The 12,021-nt window shown below is 36.9% G+C and overlaps 1 protein-coding gene across 1 annotated transcript in view; it reads left to right on the top strand.

Moving 5' to 3' along the window:
• Positions 1-12,021, top strand: part of WDR75 (WD repeat domain 75) — a 41,309-nt gene that overhangs the window by 9,206 nt on the left and 20,082 nt on the right. The window contains exons 3-8 of the mRNA XM_024733640.1: positions 2,381-2,446; positions 3,333-3,423; positions 7,294-7,418; positions 9,162-9,232; positions 10,178-10,297; positions 10,738-10,826. Of these exons, the coding sequence (XP_024589408.1) occupies positions 2,381-2,446; positions 3,333-3,423; positions 7,294-7,418; positions 9,162-9,232; positions 10,178-10,297; positions 10,738-10,826 (562 nt within the window). The remainder of the gene's footprint in view (positions 1-2,380; positions 2,447-3,332; positions 3,424-7,293; positions 7,419-9,161; positions 9,233-10,177; positions 10,298-10,737; positions 10,827-12,021) is intronic.

Below are 12,021 nucleotides of genomic sequence, written 5' to 3'. Positions count from 1 at the left end.
TGGGGTATCTTTCCATTTCATTGTATCATCTTTGGTTTTCTTCTCAGTGTTTTATAGTTTTCAGAGTATAGATCTTACACTTCCTTGGTTAAGTTTATTTGTAGATATTTTATTCTTTTTGATGTGATTTTAAATGGGATTGTTTTTTCTTCTGTTTCTGGTAGTTCATTATTAGTGTATAGAAAAGCAACAGATTTCTGTATATTAATCTTGTATCCTGCAACTTTACTGAATTCACTTATTCTAATAGTTTTTCAGTGGAGGCTTTAGGGTTTTCTGTTTGGGTTCATCTTGTTTGGGACCCTCTGTGCTTACTATACCTGGATATCTGTTTCCTTCTTCAGGATTGGGACATTTTCAGCCATAATTTCATCAAATACATTTTAGACCCCATTCTCTCTCTCTTCTCCTTCTGGGACCCCTATAATGTGCCCTATGTTGTGAATGTTGGTACCCTTGATGTTATCCCAGAGATCTCTGAGCTGTTCTTGCTTTCTTTTTCTTTCTTTCCTTCTTTCCTTCTTTCTTTACTCTTTTTGTTCTTCTGTTTGGGTGATTTCCATTATTCTCTCTTCCAGATTACTTGTGCATTCTGAATCACTTAGTCTGCTGTTAATTCCTTCTAGTGTGTTTTTCATTCCAGTTATTGTATTCTTCAGTTCTGAGTGGGTGTTTTTGTGTGTTTTTCCCTCTAGTTCCTTGTTTAAATTCTCACTGTGTTCATCTATTCTTTTCCCTAATTCAGTTAGCATTCTTATTATTAATGACTTGAATTCTTTATCTGGTAGATTGTTTATTTCTGTTTCATTAATTTTTTCAGGGGTTTTCTTTCTCTCTTTTTTTTGAGACCAGTTCCTCTGTCTTCTCATTTTGCTTAGCTTTCTCTGTATCTATGAATTTAGGTGAACTGGTTAATTATACCAATCTTGAAGGGGTATCCTTATGTGGGAGCATCCCTGTGCAGTCTGCATGTGCTCAGTGCCTTTGGTAAGAGAGCTGGCTTTGACATGAACTACAAGTCACATCTTTCCTCGGGGTGTGCTGGCAGCTGTCACCTTGGTTAGAGGTGGGGCTAGAGATGGAGGTGCTAGGTTGCTTCTGTGTTGCACAGCCAAGCTCTCTCCCCAGTCACGGCAGGCCTCTCTCCAATGTGGAGCTGTGTCATGAAGTAAGCAGGGCTGGAGCGTATACTGGAGCGGTCACAGGAAACCAGGCAGCCACTAAGGCAGTCTTCAATCTACCCTCTTCCTCAGGAGCAAGCCCACATGTGTGCTCTCCTCTTGAGTGGAATACAGGCTTCCCACTGCCCTACTGTTAGTCCCAGCAGCACTTCAGCCAAGGGAACTTCTCTTCCCTGTGTCAGACCCTAGGACTGGAGCACCCAGTATGTGACTCAAACCACTCACTCAGTCCACAGGGCAGATCTCTGCCCATGTAATCTCCTTTGTCCTCTGTGTTCCTTCCCAGTGGAACAGGTCCCAACCTGATTGCTTCTTTTCCCTGCCTACCTCATTCCATGTGGATCTTTCTTACAGCCTTGGTTGTATAGGACTCTTTCTGACAGTTTCCAGTTAGTTTTCAGTGAGAATTGTTCCACATGTAGATGTATTTTTGATGTGTTCGTGGTGGGAGGTGAATTCCACGTCCTCCTACTCTACCATCTTTCTTGAAAAAAACTCAAAATTTTAAGTAAAGTGTTTTCACAGTAACAGCAACGAAAAACTCCAGTGTGACTTTAGTAAAATTCAGTCTTGTGGGACAAAAATAAAAACATGCTACAAAGGCATTCTGTTGGTACCAACGTATGGCCCACAGACCAGTGCCACAAACCGTTGGTCACAGGTCTGCAGTGAGATAAGTATAGAAATTGAGTGTCTAAAACTTTAGGGCACTTTGACATTGCCACAGCATCCAAGTACATAATAACTTAAGTTGTATTTTACAAAAATATTGGTCCATGATGGGTTGGAAACTTTTCTTTTTAAAAAGAACATTCTCAGATCATTTGAGAGACACTCCTTTGATACCAATGTAAGATAAAAGCTGTTCTGCTGATAAAGGACTGGGCTCTGGGAAAATAGCAACAAGCTCTCAAGTGTTGTTATTCATAACTCAATACCTTACCATCTCCCTCTTGAAGACAGAGGGTTGACTTTTTTCTTTATTTTAATTAAAACTTGAAATTGATAGGTCTGATTTCTACAAAGAGCTGTGATAAGATTTTTTATTTTGCAAAAACTATAAATAAATGATTTCACCTCTTTAAAGCTGATAATGAATTAATGAACAGGCAATGCCTTCTGTATTAGCAGTTAAGTTACTTGATATCTTCATGTAGTTCTTTTTTTTAATCAGTTTTGTACTATTTTTACCCTTCTAGCTATATTCGTGTTCCTTTGATGGCATGATTAAACTGTGGGACTATACAGATGGCATTTTGATAAAGGTACGTGGATTGAGCTTCATTTTCATTATGTGAAGAGGAATGGCAACATAATTTAATGACAGACATATTTATTGAATACTTCCTTAAGGCCCAACCTTTTAGATAGCCTTCCTAAACAAATCATAAAATTCACTCACCATAAAAGAAACGATAAATTTGACTATATAACATTTTAAACCTTTTTAACCAAAAAATGAGCAATGAAACTGAAAGAAAATATTTACAAGAGCTATTATCCCTAATATACAAAAAATTACCAAAAACCAATAAGGAAGAACTAATGACCCAACGGGAAAAAAATTGGTATAAAGTAAGAATATGTAATACACAGAAAAGAAATAACAAATAGCCAATAAACATGAAAAGATGCTTAACCTTGTTAATAATTAAATGTAAATTAATAGACAACACAGGATTTTTCCCTGTCACTTTATCCAAATTGCAGATTGAAAAAAATATAGCGATAAAGTGTAGAGAAATAGACATTTTTGTACACAGTCAATGAGAATGAAACTGAATAAATACCTTTTGCTCCAGCAATTTCACCTTTAGGAATCTCTTGTTGAAATAATGGCAGGTATATGTAGTTCTTAAAACATTGTTCATGGTAGAAAAAAAAAATTGAATATAATCTTGAGGTCAGTTAAAATTTGATAGTCATTCAATAGAATACTGTAAAACCATTGATAAGAAACAGGTAGATTTATATATGTATTAACTTAAAAGGTTATTCAACAAATATGTATTGAGTGTCTCCGTAGGCCGGGTTTTCTTTTGATGTTCGCAATATAGCAGTGAGCAAAATGGATAAAAAAAAAAAATCCTGCCTGTTATGGAACTTAGCGGGGTACACAGAATGAACAATATGGTGCTTTTTATCTTTCAGACTTTCATAGTTGGATGTAAACTTCATGCCCTTTTTACTCTTGACTGTGCTGAGGATTCTGTCTTTATTACAATAAATAAAGAAAAACCAGGTATAGTATAATTAATTTTTTTATACATTTATAGATAGCATTGAGTGGCTCTTTACGTTTTACAGTGTCTCAGATTTAACATTTTGGTTTTAGTGTGAAGTTAAGTTTTTGGAGTTGGCTTTTAAATTGGTTTCATCACTATTGCATTCATTTTGGGGAGGCTTTGTATTATTTCTGAAATATTGATGAGGGAATGATTACTTAATAAATGGCTGTGATAGTGGGCAGGTAACTCCAATTTTAAAGCTGTTTTGAGCTATATGTGTCTTCCTACTGACCTTAAATCTGTCATTCTTAAGCATCACTATTACTTTACCCATCACTGAACACCCATTCATTGATCTTGAATCTGGAGGAAATGGTATAGAAAACAGGTGATTAGGAACTAATAGTGTGGCTAAATTATTATTATATTTTCATTATCATTGGAACATTATTCCATTGAAACTACCATGTTTCAGAGCATTTAAGGATTTCTAGAATATCTTCAGTGGTTACAAATAATTGTCCTTTAGCAGTAAATTTAATACATTTAACATTGACATGAAGGATATATCCAAAGAATTTTTCTAATCTCAGACTTCAAGAATGCCAGTCCCCGCTGTGTTGTCCTCCTTAAAATAGAGTTGTATTCAGAATTCAAAGTACAGGCCAGCTTTAAACTGGTTACTGGGCAGTCAGCTAGACTGGCTCACAGCTCATTAGCTAAGTGAATCCTTTCGGGGGGGAGCAGGGGGGCTTTGGCTTGGTTTTTGTTGGGGGTTCTGGTAGTGGTTTTTTTGTTTGGAATTCGGGGAGTTTTGTTGTTTGTTTTGCTAAAACAAATTTACAGATTGTTATATCATGGACTTTTAAGTAAGTTGAGAATAGTTAAAACTGTGAAGCCAAATCTTTTTTAGCTAAAAGTCGTTTGGTGCCAACTCTGTTAATGAGTAATATTTTTATCTATCAAAAATGTGACATGAGGGCTTCCCTAGTGGCGCAGTGATTGAGAGTCCGCCTGCCTATGCAGGGGACGCGGGTTCTGCCCCGGTCCAGGAGCATCCCACATGCCCCAGAGCAGCTGGGCCCGTGAGCCGTGGCCGCTGGGCCTGCGCTTCTGGAGCCTGTGCTCCGCAACGGGAGAGGCCACAGCAGTGAGAGGCCCGCGTATCGCAAAAAAAATGTGACATGAAAGAATACAAGCTGTAAGTTTAGATTTCTGATGTGGCCCATAAACTACCTCTAAGGGACATTCCAAAAAATGTTTTGGAAATGGCAGTGTATTTCTTAAAATAATTAAGTTGCCTTACCAGATGACTATTTTAAAGTATAGGGAGTTTTTTATTTTTTGTAAATTTATTTCTTTTTGGCTGCATTGGGTCCTTTTTTTTTTTTTTTTTTTTAATGTTTGGCTGTGTTGGGTCTTTGTTGCTATGCACAGGCTTTCTCTGGTTGTGGCAAGCAGGGGCTACTTTTTGTTTGGTGCATGGGCTCTAGGTGCACGGGCTTCAGTAGTTGTGGCATGCAGGCTCAGTAGTTGTGGCTCACGGGCTCTAGAGCGCAAGCTCAGTAGTTGTGGCGCATGGGCTTAGTTGCTCTGCAGCATGTGGGATCTTCCTAGACCAGGGCTCAAACCCATATCCCCTGCATTAGCAGGTGGATTCTTAACCACTGCACCACCAGGGAAGCCCTGTGCATTCTTAATGTCTGTCTAAATGCTTACTAAAAATTCATGTTTCTAAACTCCCTGACAATTGATTCACTAGGTCTGAGATTTGGTCTAGGAATCTGCATTTTTTGTGTCTCCCCAGATGGTTCTGCTCATCACTCTAGTTTGGTAGCCACTCCCCATACACACTGCATGATTCATCAGTTAGAGGGGTAGTTGCCAATAACAGTAATGAAAGTTTTTATCCATATCAGTAGGACAAGTGATTCTTAACACTGACTACACATTACAATCACTCCAAGGAACTTAAAATGTCAGATTCTCTGTGGTGGGGCCTGTCTGTTTATTTAAGTATTCCCGCAGTTGAGTCTAATGTGCAAGCCAGTATAGAAAACTGTAGATCTAAAGTAAGTCTCACGCAGATCTAAAGTCATTAGCCTTTTGGAGTTAACTGGAAACTTCAAATGCTGTAATGTAATCGGAATTCTATTCATGGTGGAATCTAGTGTTACTCTTCAGTACTCGGCACATCGTGGGCACTCAGCCTGTGAAAATCTAGTTACTATATAAAAATGTGAATAAGGCTAAAAAAGATTCCCTGTGACTGGCATCTCAAAATATATATTAACATATCCTTCTTTATTTGTTTCATCTTTGCTCCACAGTCCAAAACCAGAGTCTCTGATAGAAATTTGTATAAATCATATTGAAATATGCTTCTCTGGTTTAAAAACAAATGAACCTTTTATTTACATGTTATCTTATATGGTTTCATTTCTTGACTGTAATTAATGTATTCACCAGCTAATTAAACATTTACCATGTACCAAATACTGTTCTGGTTGCAGAGAACTAAACAGACATTAAGCTTACTAGATCAGTCATATAATACAATAAGATGACAGGTGTTCTAGAGAAAAATAAGGCAGGGGACGGGAATAGGCAACACTGGAAGAATACATATTAAATAAGTGATCAGGGGAGGTCCTGGGAGAAAGAAGAATATGCTGTGCAGCTGTGTTGGAGAAGCATATTCTAGAGCATTCCTGCCGTGTTTGAGGAATAGCAGGGAGGATGGATTGGAGTGAGCCTAAGTAGAATGGATAATGTAGAGCATTGTACGCAATTACAAGGACTCTGACTTTTACTCTGAATAGACAAAAAACCATTGAAGGTTTTTGAGCAAATGAGGTACATGATCTGACTTAGTAGTAATAGAACACTGACTTCTGTGTTGAGAAGAGACTGAAGGGGTCCAAGGGTGGGCGTAGGAAGAGCTGTTAAGAGATCACTATTCCTAACACTTAGGATATGAAGCAGGATCATGGCTTTAGGCTAGGTGGTAGCGGCAGAGGTGGTGAGAATTTATTGAATCTTGGATGTCTTTTGAAGATAGAGCCAGCAGAGTTTGCTGCTGTTTTGATGTGGGGCATGAGAGAGAAGTCAAAGGTGACTCAAGGATTAAGTCTGAGCAACTAGGTAAATTGTGGTGCCATTTCCTCCAGTGGGCAATGTGGGGGAAGACTAAGTTCAGAAAGGAAAATAAGAGTTCAGAATTTAGGCATGTAAAGTTTGAGATGACTGAAAAGGCTAGAAGAATTGAGTTCAGAGTATATAATAAGCAGGCTGGAAAACAAAAAATGGTAGATCAGTGTATTACAATGTATTATAAAGTCTAGGAGGATAAGGAAATAGCATAGTGAAATATAGCTATTTCCCCTTAAGGAGAAATTTTTTAAGTGGAATGCAAAGAGAAGAGCATGCCAGTTCTACAGAAAAGGAGATTTATTCTATGAATGTGTGGCAAGCCCATAGCATTTCTGAAAGCTCTCAGTTGGTTTGTTGCTTTTGGCTGCTCAGTTCACCAATGTATCATACTCCCTCTCCATCTTAAAGCTCATCTCAGTACTTTGGGGTTTTTTTGTTTCTTTTTTTTCATCTCAGTACTTTGGAAAGCAGTATGCACCAGTAAAACCAGTTGTTTTCTATTTCTACATATATGAAGTGTGTGTGTGTGTGTGTGTGTATGAGTTGTGGAATTAGCCCTCCAGTTAAAACTTGTATATTCAAATGAAGAGCACAACTTGTTCAGATAGCCTAGAATTATGATCTTAGCATCAAATTAACTTTGGAGTACTAATTAACAGTTTTATATGAACAAATGTACATCTTCACTTTCTCTAGAGAAGCTTTATATTAATATAGCTGCCTTTGGCTAGATGTATTTCAGCTGGTTTCAGTGAAACTACCAAAATCATCAAGTCAGGAAGTAGAAGCTAAGGAGCTCTCCTTTGTTTTGGATTATATAAACCAGTCACCCAAGTGCATTGCCTTTGGAAATGAGGTAAAATTTGCTTTGTTGGTTCTTTTTTGTACATAAAATCTCTTTCCTGCAGTCTTTCCTCTGAGAATTTTATGTTATAGTGATTTAATATTGCCTTGAGTTACAATATTTTTGTTACTAACTAAGAAATCTGTCTTACTACTTTAGCATGTGTTTGTAGTATAGATTTTTTTAGGACTACCCTAATTTTGTAGATTGTGTTTTTTTGCTCTTGTAAACTGTATAATTGTCCCAAAAGAAATCAATGTTTTGGCATTTGTACTGTACTTCTTAGCCTGTACCATGTAGAAGCCACTTAAATGCTTTGATTATAGATATGTGTCTTTTGAAAATATGACCTCCATGTCTATAAATAACACGCCCTTATAGAAAATTTTAAAATAACAGAACAATATAATGAAGAAATTAAATCTCACCAGTGGTAATATTTGAGGAATTTTTTCTAGACTTTTTCCTAAATGTATAAAATAACTTTTCTCAAATTGAATAGTTATTTGAGGGTTTTATCTTTTTTTCCTTCACTTAACACTGCAGCATGAGTGTGTACTTAAATGTTCATCAGAAATAGTGACTGTATGATGTTCATACCATGACTTATTTAGCCATCCCTTGTTAATAATCACGTAAGTTATTAAAATCAAGTACCATCAGAAGCCCCTGTATATCATTGTGGTAGGCTGTTTCTTTAGTCTTAAGTTTTGTAGCATTATTTTGGCTTTGTTCTGAAAAGGTTTAATTTCTTAGAGTAGAGAAAACACTTGAACATTATAAACATCATTATTCTTTAGCATCATAGTCGTCAGTTAAATACAAATTAAAACCACAGTGAGATACCACTTCACGTCCACTAGAACAGATAAAATTCAAGAATGACAGTACTGAGTGGTGGAAAGATATGGGGCAAAGTTAAACGTGTGCCTTTATGGGGCCCAGCAGTTCTACTCCTAGGTAGAGAAATGAAAACACGACCACAGAATGACATGCACAAGAATAATTAATACTCATAATAGCTCCAAAATGGAAATAACCCAAGTGTTCATCACTAAGAGAGTAAACAATTTATGATACATATGCATTCATTGGGATGCTGCTTCACAATAAAAAGGAACTGATGATACACATAAGAGCGTGGGTGAATCTCAAAAAGGTGATGTTGAGCTACAGTCCAGACATGAAACGTATTTACCATTCTGGTTGTATTCTGTTATAGAAAAGGCAGAGAAGTAATCTACGGTGATAGAAATCAATAGTTGCTGACAGGGGTGGGAGCATTGGGGAATGACTGGAAAGAGGAACAACGGAGCATTCCTGAGGCGAAGAAAATGTCCTAAATCTTGATTGTGATGGTAGTTACATGGTCATACACATGTCAAACATTGCATTCTGTGGTGTATAAATTATGCCTTAACAGAAAAAAGTTTAATCATTATACTTAGAGAGTCTGGTTTTAGGATTTAGGACCTACTTTCATCTTTTAATTTTCTATGATTATTGTAAATGTAAGAGTATCCTTTCCATAGTTAAACTGTAATATGGGTTGGCCAAAGAGTTCATTTGGGTTTTTCTGTAACATCTTACGGAAAAACCCGAATGAACTCTTTGGCCAACCCAGTATATCATTTCATACTAATGTACTCTCAGTCTCCAAAAGTTTATTGTTCCCATGTTAACTTTTATGATAATATTTCTTCGTAAAGGGTGTTGACTATTTTTGTGAATGTTATCTTCTCTTTGAAATACCAGGGAGAGTATGTTGCTGCAGTACGAGACTTTTACTTGTCGGTTTATTTTTTCAAAAAGAAAACAACATCGAGGTAAGAATTCCTTTTTGATGGCTTTATTTTATTTACTCAAGAGTTCATTAAAATTTTATTCATCCTTATACCTGTGACCCAAAGCTGTTTCATGTTACAAGTAATTGTGAAACCACAAGATGAGGTAGAGGTTTTAACCCACAGTGGGTTAAAATCATTAGTCACAAAATCCTAGGGAGCTCTTCCCCCCAAAACCACTTTCACACTTAGATTCTGCTGTGTATACTTGATGTCAAAATTGGATGTGGTTTGGAAAGTTTTCCCTGGGTGATCCACATTGGCATTTTATGGCTGTAGGAATGAATATAGGCTTTGGTATAATCTGGGTTTAAAATGAGTCAGATTAGTCCATTGAACCTCACTGCACTTCAAATTAACATGTATTTGAAATGGCAATAATTTCTACCTAATAGAGTTGTAAGGATGAATGAGATAACGTATTTAAAGAAACTAGTGCTAAGCATGAGTAGTCACTCTTCAAATGACACTGTCCCCTCTCGCCTTTTACCCTGCCAAGATTAACATTTGTTTTCCTTTGCAGTATAAGGATCCTGACATCTTTGGACACATTAACCAGTTGTCTCAGATATAATTTCTCAGGCTTGTCCATACTTCATGCTAAAAACTTAGCTTTAACGAGAAATTCAAACAAACTTTGCCCAGGCAGAAAACTATAAAAAGAACTGTCCTCTATTTCACTCTCAGTGGCCTCCATAGACAAGTTATGGTAGAATGTTATTCACATGAAGTTTATATTGTGTATTAATAAATGTTTACAAAAAAATTCTTGATTCTTGGTCATGATTTTTCTTAAAAATCATGCATTTATGTTCAGTGAATTCTGAGAGCTCACCAGTTTGGGTTGATAAGGGTGGGACCGCCATTTTGCCTAACTACATCACTTACCAAGCCTTTAATAATCAAGGGAAAATATTTTTCTTCTAGGTTTACTTTATCATCATCAAGAAATAAGAAACATGCTAAGAACAATTTTACATGTGTAGCATGTCACCCGAAGGAAGACTGCATAGCAACTGGTCACAGGGATGGCAAAATTCGTCTTTGGTCAGTTAACTCTTGAAGAGCTTGGCAATCATTTATTTATTTTAGATTAGTCCTGCAGAAAAGGTATACCTGGGTGCAGGGAAAAGGATAGAACTGAAAAGCCACAGCTGATAATAGAGATGATGCTTTGCTGGTATCCTTCCTTTCTTTTATTACTGTACTCTTCATTGCATAGACTTACTATTTTAGGACTTCAACCCTTGTCCCTAGGAGTAAATCCATTTTGTCCTTAATCATTTAATTGAAGAGAACTTTTTGTCAGCCTTTAAGTAAAAAAGAGAGAGTAACAGTGAATATTGAACTAGTAGAATACTATGATGGCCTGTTGTTTGCAGAAGTGACTGGTTTAGAAATAGAAAGTACTTTTTGCACATTAAGACCAGTAAACTTGATAAACATATGCCTTTGGCCAAATTAAGAATTTTGGTTTTCTCCAATAGGAGGAATTTTGATGATGAAAAGAAATACACATACACATGTTTACATTGGCACCATGATTTGGTTATGGATTTGGCTTTTTCAGTGACAGGTAAGTACAAGTTTAAGACTTAAAATGAACTTTTAAAGTATGTGAACCAAGTATTTTAATTCACTGTACTTAAAGTTTGAAAGATTTAGAATTGCATGGGCCAGATGAATTTTTTTAAGCACTTGTATATCACCCCTGTGTTTTGGGCTTTGCTCAGCACAATGCCATATGCTTAAGTTCTCAAGGCTCTTCAGAGTATCAAAGTGTACACCTGTCATAAAGTCTCTTGTTAATATAAACCTATTTAAATTATATTCCTTTTCTTTTTTTAATGTATGTGCACGTAGCTAAGTGCTTGTTGTCCATAAGTATAGCTACAGTTTATCAGGAGCAAATGACTCTGCTGATGCTTTATATCCATTATCTCATTTAATCCTTGACTCTGAAAACAGGCATCATTATTCTCATTTTACAGATGATGGAAGTGAAATTTGTAGTTGAGAACTAACTTGCCTAAGGTCACGTGTCTCGTAAGTGGGATTTGGACCTAGGTCTAATTCGAAAGTTTGTTTTTAACTGTACGATGGCCACATTCACTATTTTAAGTTAATTCAGATCTTTGTTCCATTTAAGCTGCATGAGAATGGCTATAATGCGTAAAAATACCTCCCTGGAAATAGGATGACCTTCAACAGAAATTTGGAGAAGTACATTTTGTCTTTGGTTACCGTTAGCATCCCCACACGTATGTGGTGAAAATTATGTCAGTACATTTTGACTGGTCCTTAAGGGGGTGGGGAGGGGAGGTGCTAGATGCTCCAGAAGTTTACGTGCCCAGGGAAAGTAGTGGTTCTTCTTCCTGTAGGTCTTCCCAGAGACTGGCAGGACAAGTCTTAGTACCATTTGCTCTAGATTCCTACAGGCTTACTTGGGTTTAACTCAGTGGAGCCTCAGGAAGCAGGAGGCATCTTCAGCCTACTTGTGCTTTTGATTTTGGGGATCAGTGATTGGTATATGGGGGTGGGACCCAACCTGACATACTTAGAGTAGTACAACAGGAGTACAGCTGTGACATATGGGAAGGAAGAACAGAAGAATGAAGAGGGTGTTAACCCTATGGATAAAAGACATCGGCTACTCTTATCTTCACCCTCCTCCCCACCAAAAATACAAATGAGTATATTTGTGGCATTGTGTGTACATATGTACATATGTCTGTAATGTTTCAGGCAGTGTTGTTATTCTCTCCTGACCT

The sequence above is a fragment of the Neophocaena asiaeorientalis genome, unplaced genomic scaffold (genome assembly GCF_003031525.2).
Source record: "Neophocaena asiaeorientalis asiaeorientalis breed wild unplaced genomic scaffold, Neophocaena_asiaeorientalis_V1.1 scaffold24, whole genome shotgun sequence".
Classification (NCBI taxonomy): Eukaryota; Metazoa; Chordata; class Mammalia; order Artiodactyla; family Phocoenidae; genus Neophocaena; species Neophocaena asiaeorientalis.
This window is presented reverse-complemented; position numbering and strand designations above follow the sequence as displayed.